Raw genomic sequence first — 14,194 nt, 5'->3', positions numbered from 1 at the left:
TTCACTAGATTGATTCCAGAGATGAGGGTTTTGTCATATGGAGTGAGATTGAACAGTTTTGGCCTATATTCCCCAGTTTAGAAGAATGAGGGGGGATCTAATTGAGATATATAAGATGTTAAACGGTATTGACAAAGTAGACGTAGAGCGGATGCTTCCTCTTGTGGGGCAATCTTGAATGAGCGGTCATAGTTTTAGGATAAGGAGTAGCAGATTTAAAACAAAGATGAGAAGAAATTACTTCTCTCAAAGGGTCGTGAATTAGTGGAATTAACTATCCCAGAGTGCAATGGATGCCAGGACATTGAGTAAATTTAAGGAGCAGATCAACAGATTTTCAATTAGTAATAGGTTGAAGGGTTATGGAGAAGGTAGAGGAAAGTGGAGTTGAGGCTGAGAGGAGATCAGCCATGGTCGCATTGAATGGCAGAGCAGGCTTGAGGGGCTGAATTGCTCACTCCTGCTCCTAGTTCTTATCTTCTGGCTATAAAGGGAGGGGGATTGACAATTCTTTCAATGTTTAGAGTGATATAAAGGCAGAAGGGAAGTAGTTTCAACAAGAAAACGGCTCAGTGACAAAGTCTTTCTTTTAAATAAATTTTGAGTACCCAATTCTTTTTTCCAATTAAAGGGCAACTTAGCGTGGCCAATTCACCTACCCTGCACATCGTTTTGGGTTGTGTGGATGAGACCCATGTAGACACGGGGAGAATGTGCAAACTCCACACGAGCAGTGACTCGGGGCCACGGTCGAACCCGGATCCTCGGCGTTGTGCGTCAGCAATGCTAACCACTGCACCACCGTGCTGCCCTGGATGATCTTAGCAGCAACTGTAAACGTAGCATCGTCAATTTAAATTGCCTCCTGCCTTCATAAGGGCGGCACAGTAACATAAAGAGGGCACAGTAGCACAAGGACGGCACGGTAGCACAGGGGTGGCATGGTAGCAGTGGTTAGCACTGTTGCTTCACAGCACCAGCATTCAGGTTCAATTACTGGCTTGGGTCACTGTCTGTGAGGAGTCTGCACATTCTCCCCGTGTCTGCGTGGGTTTTCTCCGGGTGCTCCGGTTACCTCCCAAAAGTCCTGAAAGATGTGTTGTTAGATGAATTGGACATTTTGAATTCTCCCACAGTGTACCCGAACAGGCTCCAGAGTGTGGCGACTCGGCGATTTTCACAGTAACTTCATTGCAGTGTTAATGTAAGCCCACTTGTGACAATAATAAAGATTATGTTGCCTGGTAACAGTGGGTGCCAATTTGGCAGGATTATGAATCAGATAAATTATTCTGATGGTTAATTTGTACCAGATTGTGGATAGTTTAAAATAGTTTGAAATTTTCCACATGCCCTCATGCTAACATAGAAACATTTTAATCCAATCAGTGCGAGATGCAATGAATCTAATTCTGGAGGTGAAAGGACAGTGTGTTTACCAACTGTGTTACCCAATCCACTCCAGTTGAGAGGGATACTGGTTTAACTTCTTAAATATAACTGTTACATACATTCCTAAATGACGCCAATGTTATTGTCAACTGATGCCAACTACCCATTATGTAATCTGTGCATGATTAAATGTGCAAAAATAAACTGAGCCATAACTAGTTCCAAATACTGTAACCTCGCAGACAAGAGAGCAGAGAATAGTTACAATAAAATTGATACCTACTGATCCCTTTCTCCTTCGGGGCAATCTTCTCCAAATCTTTCAGCTGGAACACATCTTTCTAAGAACATAGACAATTTTATAAGTCAAGCATCAACAGATTCAGAATTTTCTAAAATTTTCAGCACTAGCAGAAATCTGACCATCCATTTTATTCTTCCATCTACAGAGACAAACAAAAATGCTTTTGTCAGACATAAGTATTGAAGAAAACACAAAAACTTCAAGGAAACAAAACCAGGTTGCATTTCAAATATACTAAATTTTGACTAAAATTCATATGTGATTCAAATTTTCATTAATATGTAAAGCAAAGGAACTTATGGGAAAGCAATAAATCTTTAGTAAATGTGACAAAAATGTTACAGAGTAGGAAATCACATTGGCCATCAAGACCATTCCAACTCTCTGCTAGAGCAATTTAGCGAGTCCCACAGCTCACCCCCTCCCTGTAATCCTGCAAATATTCTCTCTTCAGGTGCCTATCCAATTCCCTTGAGTCTTAGAGCCATCAGTTTTACAGCACAGAAAGAGACTTTTCGGCCCATCGTGTATTGGCTGGCCATGAAACACCAATCTATTCTAATCTCATTTTCCAGCTCGTAGCCTCGTATGCTATGGTGTTTCAAGAGCTTATCTAAATTATTCTTAAATGTTGTGAGGGTTCTTGCCTCTACCTCCCTTTCAGGCAGCGAGTTCCAGATTCCCACCACTCTCTGAGTGAAAACGTTCTTCCAGCACTGTGCCATCCACTCAGTGGAGTTTAGAAGAATAAGAGGCGATTCTATTGAAACATAAGATTCTCCTTGAAATAGGTTACCAGGGTTGCTTGGGAATCAACTGTGCTAGTAGCCAATACAAATCACACAGAAAAGTAATCTTTGGGTGACAATTTGACTAGTTCAATTTTTTAAATAAAACCTGCTGCAATCTAGGTTATGAGAATCAAACCAATTGTTCAGTTTTCTTTCCATCAGCACCGTATTACAATAGAAATGGGCATAGGAAAGAAGATATGCCAGGGTGTACAGACAATGTTTGCAGAGTGGGGACATCTTCCAAGATAGCATAAATCATATCTGTTAGCCCTGGCACTCAAATGTGACACAACGGTGGTGGGAAATAGCCTTCACAGAGCCTGGGCCATTAGACAGCCAGTTGTGGAACTGCAGCATTACCTGCAGCTTCCATGCAGCAAAGAGCTGATAAATCCAACAACAATGATGGTAAGATACTCAACTATGGAGTGGCACAGAGGGTCACCCTGTTTGCATCTACCTCAAGCAGCACAACCTTCACTTTAGTAGCAATAAGGCCCCAGAGATCCGGACACACATTTCTGGACACAGTGGTAGGGCTGGACTGGTTAGGGGATGACAAATGTGGTGACATTTACGGTCGGTCATAGGAAAGGTCAGGACCTAATTGGATGAGACCAGATGGAAATGGGAAGAGGAGCTGGCCATGGAGGTAAGGGGGAGTACTCTGGATCGAGGCGCTGCACAGGATTAACTCCACAGCCTCTTGCACCAGGCTAAGAGTAACGCAGCTCAAGATTGTGCACAGAGTGTACCTTACTAAGACATGCATGAGCAAATTCTTCTTGGAGGTGGAGGATAAGTGTAGACGGTGTTAGGGGTGCCCAGCCAAACACAGCCACATGTTCTGGTCCTGCCCCAGACACAGGGAGTTCTGGATGACCATGTTAGAAGCCAAGTCCAGGGTTGTGGGGGTCGAGATGGAGCCGTGTCCATCTGTGGCAGTCGTCGGGGTGTCAGAGCATCCAGAGCTCTGGACAGGAAAGGCGGCGGACACCAAGGCCTTAGCCTCACTAATCGCCAGGCGGAGACTTCTGCGAGGCTGGAAGTCAGCAGCGCCACCCAGGGCCTCGCAGTGGCTCAGACCTGGCTGAGTTCCTGAAACTGGAAATAATAAAATTCTCGATTAGGGGGTTAGACACGTGGAAGAAGTTCAGAAACCTTTTCGCAGACCTGTTCGCAACCAGCAACTAACCTAGGGGGGAAGCAGACAGGAAGGGGGGCAGGGGGCAAAAGAAAGGGGTGGGGTAGGATTGGCGGGAGACGTACAGGGAGCACCTCCTGGATGAAAGAGAGCTTGCGTATAGCAACAAATAAATGGAGAGGAAGACCAGTTGTAGGAGGGGACACGGATCCCTCCCACACGTGTGAAACCGGGGAGGTGGACCATCATAACCGCCCTTGAGAACTCAAGCCGGGGAATAGGTCTTCCCCACCCCCATCACCACCAAAACAAAAGTAATCATAAACAAAGTTGAAAGTCCTGCCAGCAATTATAAATACGTATGTAAAGTTGTGTATAATTCTTTTGAAACGTTAAACTTCCCAATAAGAACACCTTTTTTAAAAACTGTACAATACACACTAATGTAAATAATGTAGGAAATGATAGTGCTGGGACTACTCTCACAGACGTGGTGGCAACGTGTGATACCTGTGTTGGTGTTGTTTTCGTTTCGGCTACTATTATTGTTTTTATATTGTCCTGCAAAGTTTTGATATTAAATGCAAAATTCCAATAAAAATATACATTTAAAAAAAATATTTCTTGTCCATTTGATAAATAAGCTGCACTCCAGCAAGGAGCTTGTCTCTAGTTAGTTGAAGAATGACAGCAAGGAATCTTTTTAAAAAGAGCCATGACACAACCTTGTTTGACCCCTGTCTTAACCTCAAAAGAGGGGGAAATGGATCCATTGTTAAGGATCATCGCTTATATATCATTGTGAAGCAAGCGAAGGAGTGCAATTTAAAAAATATATATTTTTATTAGCATTTTCAATTTCATATATAGTTGCATTTTGTGTTTGATATAGTTTATGCGATTCTTTTATATATATATATTTGCATTTTGTTCCCATCTGTCTTGGTGCACTATCCTCTCCTCTCCCCCTCCACCCCCTTGATATCGTCCCTGTTCCCTCAGAGATGTGCCCCCTCTCGCTTCTGCTCTCTCCCTTCCCCCCTTCTTTCCTTTGTGCTTTCTGCCATGTCTGCCTAGTGGATGGAGGGCTTCCACCTCTCCCTCTGGTGTTCCCTTCATTTCCTTCAGGTCCCCCCCCCCCCCCCCAGGGTTGTGTATTCCTGTCAGTCTTTGTCGAATTTATTTTCTTCCTTTCTAGTTATCGTTGGCTTCAAACAGGTCTTGGAACAGGCTGACAAATAATAATAATCTATATTGTTGCAAGTAGGCTTACATTAGCATTGCAATGAAGTTACTGTGAAAAGCCCCTAGTCGCCACATTCTGGTGCCTGTTCGGGTACACAGGGTGAATTCAGAGTGTCCAATTCACCTAACAGCACATCTTTTGGGACTTGTGGAAGGAAACCGGAGCACCCGGAGGAAATCCACGCAGACATGAGGAGAACATGCAGACTCCGCAAAGACAGTGACCCAAGCCGGGAATCGAACCTGGGACCCTGGCTGGAGCTGCGAAACGACAGTGCTAACCACTGTGCTACCGTGCTGCCCATTGCCCCTATGCTTTGAGGAAGCCTTCCTCCGACCCTCGGATGGTGTATTTATCTTCTCCAAATTGAAAAATTCTGCCAGGTCTACCAGCCAATCTGCAACTGTGGGTGGTGCTGCTGATCGCCAGCCGAGCAGGACTCTCCGGCCTGCGATAAGGGAAGCGAAAGCTAGGGCGACGGCCCTCTTCCCGATGTGTAGCTCTGGCTGCTCTGATATCCCGAAGATTGCCAGTTTTGGGCACGGTTCCACCCTCACCCCCACAACCTTGGACATTGCATCGGAAAAGGCTGTCCAGAACCCAGCAAGTTTGGGGCAGGCCCAGAGCACGTGCGTGTGGTTGGCCGAACCTCTCTGGCACCGTTCACATTTGTCCTCCACCTCTGGGAACATAGAACATAGAACATAGAACAGGACAGCACAGTACAGGCCCTTCAGCCCACGCTGTTGTGCCGACCATTTATCCTAATCTAAGATCAACCTAACCTACACCCCTTCAATTTACTGCTGTCCATGTGCCTGTCTAAGAGTCGCTTAACTGTCCCTAATGACTCTGACTCCACCACCTCTGCTGGCAGTGCATTCCACACACCCACCAGTCTCTGTGTAAAGAACCTACCTCCGACATCTCCCCTATACCTTCCTCCAATCACCTTAAAATTATGTCCCCTCGTGACAGCCATTTCCAGCCTGGGGAAAAGTCTCTGGCTATCCACTCTATTCATGCCTCTCAATTCATGCCTCTCATCACCTTGTACCCCTCTATCAAGTCATCTCTCTGCCTTTTTCGCCCCAGTGAGAAGAACCCTAGCTCCCTCAACCTTTCTTCATAAGACATGCCCTCCAGTCCAGGCAGCATCCTGGTAAATCTCCTCTGTACCCTCTCCAATGCATCCACATCCTTTCTATAATGAGGCGACCAGAACTGGACACAATATTCCACAATACTCCGGCTCTTAAACTCAACCCTCCTGTTTATGAAAGCCAACACTCCATACGCCTTCTTAACAACCCTATGAACCTGGGTGGCAACTTTGAGGGATCTATGTACGTGGGTCCCAAGATCCCTCTGTTCCTCCAGGAAGAACCTATTCATTCGGGTTCTGGTTATGTGTGCTCAGTGCACCACTTTGAACTGCATGAGGCTGAGCCTTGTGCAGGAGGAGGTAGAGTTGGCCCTGTTCAGTGCTTCACTCAAGAGTCCCCAAACCATGGATTGTAATGATTTCTGGAGGACATGCTTACTTCAGCAGAATTTCCCAGAGTGCCTCACGATTTAGAGTCAAAGGCCTTTGTTAAGTTAAAGAAAGCTATGTAGCGAAGTTGCCATTTTTTGTGACATTTTTCTTGTTCTTGGCAAGCTGAAAAAGTCATGTCGGCTCTGCTTCTTGATAGCCTAAAGCCACACTGAGATTCGTGGAGTAGTTCTACAAGCAAGTGCAATAAGTCGATTGAGAATTTAAATCTTGTAATGATCTTTCATGAAATGGAAAGCAGGGAGATGCCACAGTTGGATTTGCCTCCTTTCTAGAAAATTATCATAATCATGGTGTCACTTGAGATCACTCCAGACTTCCTCTTCATTCCAGATCTGCAGGAGGGGCATGGAACTCTAATGTTAGTTCCCCTCCTTTGCGCTTAAACATTTCAGTGGGGATTCAACCACGTCCTGCTTCTTTGTTGTTCTTTATTTGTGTAATGGCTTTCATCACTTCCATAGGCGCTGGCAGAATTCCGAGTTTGTCTCTGACTGCGTGTTGTAGAATGGTGTTGAAAATATCTGATCAACAATTGATTCTTTTTTTTTTTGGAAATGTTTTTTATTGAGTTTTCATATTTTATATCCAACAAAGTGCAAATTATTAGAAAAAAAACACGCATAAATTAACATGTATATTTACAGGTAAGCAGCTTCATAATAACAACTGTGGCCACCCCCATTAACCGGCATACATATTTTACATTCCCCAATATGGCCGAAGCACATGTTTATAGGCATTTATTTACACTTTCGTTTTGGGCCTTAGCTTGCCATCAGACTGTCGCTTGCGGCTTTGTCCTTCCTTCCTTTTTTTTTTGAATAATTTTTATTCAAGTTTTCAACAACAAATTTTATCACAACAGAGAAAAACAGTAACCCCTCCCCTCCAATACAAAAATAATAAATTAACAAGAAAAATAAATAAGCGTAAAACCATGAGAACAAACCCCCATAACGAACCCGTAGCGCCCCCCCCCCCCCCACCTCACCTTCCCCCGATTCCCGTCCATTTTCCCCTGATTCTTGGCCACCCGACTATTCTTCCTCTTGTTCGTTGGCCACAAACAGGTCCCGGAACAATTGCATGAATGGCTCCCACGTTCTGTGGAAGCCGTCGTCTGACCCTCGGATGACGAATTTGATTTTCTCCATTTGGAGAGATTCCGAGAGGTCGGACAGCCAGTCTGCAGCTCTGGGCGGTGCTGCTGACCGCTAGCCAAACAGGATTCTACGGCGGGCGATCAGGGAGGCAAAGGCAAGGGCGTCCGCCCTCCTCCCCAGGAATAGATCTGGCTGGTCTGAAACCCCGAAGACCGCCACTATCGGACATGGCTCCACCCTCACCCCCACCACTTTGGACATAGCTTCGAAGAAGGCTGTCCAGTACTCCACAAGTCTGGGGCAAGACCAGAACATGTGGGCGTGGTTGGCCGGGCCTCTTTAGCACCGTTCACATCTGTCCTGCACCTCCGGGAAGAACCTACTCATGCGGTTTCTTGTTAAGTGGGCTCTATGTACCACTTTTAGTTGCGTCAGGCTGAGCCTTGCGCACGTGGAGGTGGAGTTGACCTATGCAGTGCTTCGCTCCAGAGTCCCCACCCTATCTCAATCCCCAGGTCATCCTCCCATTTCTTTCTTGTTGCGTCCAGTACGGTGTCGTCCCTTTCTACCATAGGGTCATACTAGTCGCTACAGTTCCCTTTCTCTAGGATACTTGCGTCCAGTAGGTCTTCCGGTAGTGTCTGTCGTGGCGGTTGTGGGTACGTCCTTGTCTCCTTTAACAATTGATTCTTGATATAAAAGCTCTTCAAAGTGCTCCCTTCAACAGGCATAGGACGCTTCCCTTTCCTTGATCAGATCTGACCCTATACTTGAACCTCAGAGGAGCTGGTTCTTGAATATTTGGGCTATGAATGATCTTTGTGGCAGTAATGCAGCCACAGATATCATTCACATCAGTGAGATGTTGAATTTTCTTTTCCTTGTCTGCCCACATGTTCTGCATGTTATGAGTGCACCTCTGTAACTCAGCCGTTACTTGTTCTTCAAACAGGTTCTGTTGCTTTGAGTTCAGGTTATTTTGCCAGGTACAGAAGGTTTAATGTTTGGGATCAGTTTGTTATGCTCAGATCATTTTCATCAAATCAATCCTGATGCTTCCTGACAAAAAATCCAATTGAGTCTTTACAGGCATTGATGATATTCGACTTAACGACATTCCAATCCACTGTGGACACTCTTCTTCTGTCTGTGATTGAAGTTTGAAAGTTTCTTCCCCAAGGCATTATTGGAATCATCTCTTTTGATTGGATCCTTCAGAATTTTAAGGTTGACCTTTCGTGAACATCTCTTTCATCGCACCCATCATTTGGGAGATAATCTTGATGGATACAATTGAATGATTAAGTCGGTGATTGGTCCAGCAGTTATCAGCCCGTCATTGCTCTGGTGGTGCTGACATCTTTGAGATTTCGGGCTCGGGCGATGATGTGTCAATGCTTGGACTATGGGTACTGTCATTATGTTAAGTACTTGATCTTCTGGTGGAACAGGGTATTGGTGATGATAAGCCCATGCTCTGCACATTTGGTAAGAAGAATGCCGATGGAGTTGACATTGCCAGTTCTTTTCTTGCCAATAGTTCCATTCCAGAGACTGGAATCTCTTCCAACTTTGACATTGAAGTCTTTAAGAATAAGCTGCCTCCTTTTGGAATTTCAGAGAGGACTTGGCATAGTTGGTTTTGTCATTGGTGTCCAGAATTGGGGAATATGTACTGATCATGGTGGCAAATTTGCTGCTCGCCAGTTTGAGAGAGTATCATGAGGTATTTGCTTCTTCCAAGAGGGAACTCATGAAGCTGGTTCAAAAGTTCATTATTGATGGTTCAATCCAACTCCATGAACTCTCTGTTCTTCTGATTTCTCTTTTTAGAAATAAGTCTCACTGCCTCAAAAATTCCTTGAGCTGCCTCTCTCCAACTCAACGTGTCTCAGTGAGAGCAGCAATTACTGTAGTTCTTGGTCGACAAACACCATGCAATGCTCTAGCTTTTCATTAGCGGTGTCCATGATGTTCCAGGTAGCAAATTTTACTACATTTGTCTTTTGTGTGTTTCTACTGCACAAGGTGATCCTCTGAGCATGGCTATCCAGTTGGGAGAGGCGAGGCAGACTATGTTTAGGGCACCTTTTCTAGCCCCCTCTCCAATAAGGAAGGAGATAGAATGGATGCTAAAAAGGGCTGATTAGTAACCGTTACAGTTGTTGAAAGGCACCTCTACTTCATCCAATTATTAGGCGACCATCTTGTAACTACCACCTCTGTTGCAGATTATGCCTAAAAGCTTCCTGACAACACAATCCTACTCCTATCACCCCCTGCTAGTTATTGAAGGACTTGGGAGATGTGCTTGAAGAGAAAGACAACAGCGTGCAACATCTTTTAGTGGTGTTAAACTTGCACAGCAGCTTCCACATGTCTCAACAGAATGAATCCTTGCTCCAATGGCAAGGAAACCAAGACAAAGGTTTCATTCCGCTGCAGCCTTTGTCCGTCAGAAAAGCCGTTCAGATATTCCAGATGGCACAACTTCCTCCATCTATTCTACCAGTGAGGACTTGTTTGCCAGAGCCCTGTCTGCTGAGTATTTCTAGGGTTCCTAACAGGCTTTCCCTCTAACTGAAGTTTTCCAAGACATAAGGAGTACCACTGTACTTTAACCTGGTTTGATTATTCCTTTTTCACTGTCCAGGTTCTGTGGGGAGGACAAGAGGGTGGACTTTGTGGATTTTTACCAACCTGATAAATCTTAATTACTTCAAAGCAACTGCTCAGACATTGAAAATCAACTTGAGAGATATGGATTCTCATAGATTCAGATTTTAATTAATGTTAGAAATTTTAAAATATTTTTGTTTTACTTTTCCTTTCTGCCTCTTATTTCCAAGTTTCTTGCATGATTTGACATTGAAATAATTATTGAAATCATTGAAACATTCACTTTCCCTTTTTGTCTCAGTAAGGATTTTTCAATCTGTTTGCTTGAGGAGATATACAGTTAATTATTCTGTTCACACACATCTCCTGCAGAGGGCACTGTGATGTTATTGCTCTTATTGGCACAAGCTCCAGTCCAAAAACCCACAATACACCTGTTGGCAAGTGAAATGTAATGAACGGCTAACATGCATGATCCCCACTTCCCTTGAAATATGGGTTATTGTATTTACTGCTATGCTACCGCCAAAGTTGAATCGCTTTTTGGTAGGCCTTACAAGTTAAACACATTTTTGATCTACATGGAAGGCAGGAATGTGGCATCATCAGATCTGCCATAATTTTATTAAAAAGGCAGAGCAGGTTCTCAAGAATTGAATGGCCCACTCCTGCTCCCATTTCATGTTATCCTAACATGCACTCAGTCCATTCACCCAGCCTTGAGTTTGCTAGCCTACACCCCAGTCCAGTAATACCGAGATTTTAAAATCTCTTTCATTGCCTCACCCTTCCCAGCCACTTGCAACTCCAGAACCCACTGAAATCTCTGCGTCCCTCCAATTTTGGCCCCTTGCACATTCCTGGTTTTAATTACTATTGCCAACAAGGCCTCCCACTGCTTAGGTTCTAAATTTCTGTAAGTTACTCCTTAAACCTCCCATCTCCCTCTCTTCCTCTAATCTCCTAGGTTTTCAGCCAAACTTTGGACACCTTTCCTAATATCTCCTTAAAGGCTCACTACTAAATTGTATTTGATAACACTCTTATGAAACACCTTGGGGCTTTTTACGACTTTGAAGATGCAACAACGCATTGTTATTGGTGCAAATAATCGAAGAGCAGCAGGCCCAATGACTTCATTCAGGTTTGAGTGTCATTCTAAAGTCAAGTATGCAACCCGATTGTTCCCATTTGTCTACTTAAGTCCAACAGTCAATTATTCTGAAAAAAAAACTAATTAAGTGCAAAATAAACATTTAATTACATGCTTCTGTTACTTCACATGCAATGTAGTGTTGATCAATCTATGAAATAAACAATACTGAAGTATTTCAGCTTTACAGTAGGAATTTTCAAGACTCACCGTTTCAAAAAATATTTCCATCATACGAGTTCGCTTCTCTTCAATGCTCAGTCCCCTCTTTTTAGACTAAGGATTCAAGGATTAACATAAAAAAGTATGTAAGCTTACCTGATAGTTACAATATGCAAAGCATTTCAATCAGTAATTGTGCAACTCGTGCCATTTTGTTTAAATTATAAAGTTGGTCCAGTGATTCTGCCAAGATCATTATTTTGGACTCAGTGGAAGAAATGTACACTACAAAAGGATTAGGTGGTGAACGAATGCTAGGGGATTTTAGTTCATCATCTTACCGATGAAAATTTTAATCACAAATGCCATGAATGGTACATTCATTTGTACATAGGGCAGTTTTATTCTATGATCATTTCCTGGATTTAACTTAATCCCATGTATTTTATTTTTGAGGCTTCTCCTTCGTGCTTCTTATTGGGGGGGGGGGGGGGGGGGGGGGGTTCAGTTCAGTTGGTTCGTGATGCAGAGTGAGACCAGCAGTGCGTGTTCCAATTCCCAAACTGGCTGATGTTATTCTTGACGGCCTCGCCTTCTCAGCCTTACCCTCGCCTGAGGTGTGGTGATTCTCAGGTTAAATCACCTGTCAGCTCCCACCCTCAAAGGGGAAAGTAGCCTATGATCATCTGGGACTATGGTGACTTAGTCTTTATTGTAAGATCCAGGATACGTAGACAGCAAATGTATCTACAATTAAGAATACAACAGATTGGGGAAGCAAGTCAACTGGCCCAATGCATCAAAATTGTATATTTTAGTCACACACAACTCTGTGTGCTTAACACTGAATTATGTAGGTTTTTTCAAAAGAAGTATAACTAGTGAGGCATCACGAGCAACAAGTCTCATGAAGTTTATTCAAACGCCTTTGAACATCAGCAAGAAATTTTCTTCGGGCAATTCCCAAATTTGGCCACAGGATTTTGTCTCCCCAGCAATTAACAATTCAAGCCATTGGAGAGAAGGAGCAGTTTTCACCACTTAATAGTTAAAATAGGCAATTTGGACCCCAGTCCTCATCCTTCTTTTCAAGTGATGAGTCACTGCACACAAACAGAAAATGCTGGACAATCACAGCAGGCCTGACAACATCTGTGGGGAAGGGAGCTGACGTTGTGTCTGGATGACTGTCAAAAGTACAGAGAACTGAATGGGGGGCGTGGACACAGCACTGCACATCTCAGAGGACAGAAGAAACATAGAACATAGAACAGTACATCACAGAACAGGCCCTTCGGCCCTCAATGTTGTGCCGAGCAATGATCACCCTACTTAAACCCACGTAACCCTTATACCCGTAACCCAACAATCCCCCCATTAACCTTACACTACGGGCAATTTAGCATAGCCAATCCACCTAACCCGCACATCTTTGGACTGTGGGAGGAAACCGGAGCACCCGGAGGAAACCCACGCACACACGGGGAGGACGTGCAGACTCCACACAGACAGTGACCCAGCCGGGAATCGAACCTGGGACCCTGGAGCTGTGAAGCATTGATGCTAACCACCATGCTACCGTGAGGCCCCCAGGACGAGGAGTGAATTGTGCAGCACATGAGATTCGCAGCCGAGTTTCAAAATGCTGGAGGCCACTGAGGAAGGCATTGGAGAAATCAGGTTCAGGGTGACAAAAACGTGGCCAGAGTCGTCAAGTTGTAGTGAACACAAGGTACAGAAAGAGAGGCAGGGCAAGCTGTAGACATGGAAGGGGAGGAGGAATTCAAGGAAACTCTCTTGGCACGCTGGAAGTTATAGTGAAAAGCCACTGCTGAAATCAGGGTATTAGCGAAATCAAGATATTAGTGAAATCAAGAAATGGTCACGGGCTGGATGATGGAGAAGAGGCTAGAAGAAGTAGTCAACTGAATAAAACACATCCAAAAGGGCGGTAGAAGAGGCTGGAAAATAGACTGTGATCTGGATTAAGACTGCAGTCGGACTCTAAATATCGGAAGATTTTACATTTATAATTTTAATTCGCTGGGATAATGCAGTGAAAATATACGAAGCAGTCAAGAGTCACAGGTGGTGTCAGTTCTTTGGGATTTTGGAGCAGGCAAGTGATGAGGGTTTGAACATTGGGAGGCTTGAGGGAGATGTACACGGAGCCAAGACAGGAGGCGGCTCCAGACACGGTGACCGGCTGCTTTTCCCCCTCGGCCGGGTTACAGGGGAGATTCACACCCACCATGTTATCTGCAAGCCCAGACTCTCCGCCGTCTCCAGGGCGACCGGCCGCAAAGCTCGAATCTTGGCGCCTTCCGGCCACCCAGCATCCCATGCGAATCTGCCAAGGAAAGACTTCCAGGGGCAAGAGAGTCCCCCGCCGGCTTTCCCGACGCTCAGCAAAAGATCTCACTCAGCACTGCCGACTGGAGACAGTGGCCGCTCACAGAGGGCACGGGATTCAGTGGGGGAATAAACTGGGGTGATGGAAGGGAATGGGACAGCATTACTGTGTTAGTGATCATAACTCAGTTAGATTTAGCACAGTCATTGGAAAAGGGCAAAGAAGACCAAGAGTAAAAGTTTTTAACTGGAGAAAGGTCAAGTGACTTAAAACAGCTACTTAAAGCTAAAGCAATGTCAGAGCAGTGAGAGTTATTGGAGGATAAGGACCTGAACAAATATGTTCCTGAAAGAAAAAAATATTGAA

General features: G+C 44.5%; 1 protein-coding gene across 1 annotated transcript in view; it reads right to left on the bottom strand.

The window, feature by feature from the left end:
* mnd1 (meiotic nuclear divisions 1 homolog (S. cerevisiae)) overlaps positions 1-13,858 on the bottom strand; it is a 77,078-nt gene extending 63,220 nt beyond the window's left edge. Inside the window, exons 1-3 of the mRNA XM_038792025.1 lie at positions 13,727-13,858; positions 11,524-11,589; positions 1,676-1,733 (exon numbers count right to left, since the gene is read on the bottom strand). Coding sequence (XP_038647953.1) covers positions 1,676-1,733; positions 11,524-11,589; positions 13,727-13,819 — 217 coding nt within the window. The 5' untranslated portion in view covers positions 13,820-13,858. The remainder of the gene's footprint in view (positions 1-1,675; positions 1,734-11,523; positions 11,590-13,726) is intronic.
* Positions 13,859-14,194: the final 336 nt, after the last annotated feature.

This window comes from Scyliorhinus canicula, chromosome 3, assembly GCF_902713615.1.
Source record: "Scyliorhinus canicula chromosome 3, sScyCan1.1, whole genome shotgun sequence".
Taxonomy (NCBI): Eukaryota; Metazoa; Chordata; class Chondrichthyes; order Carcharhiniformes; family Scyliorhinidae; genus Scyliorhinus; species Scyliorhinus canicula.
Note: the sequence above shows the minus strand (reverse complement) of the source record. Positions and strands in the feature narration are given on the sequence as shown.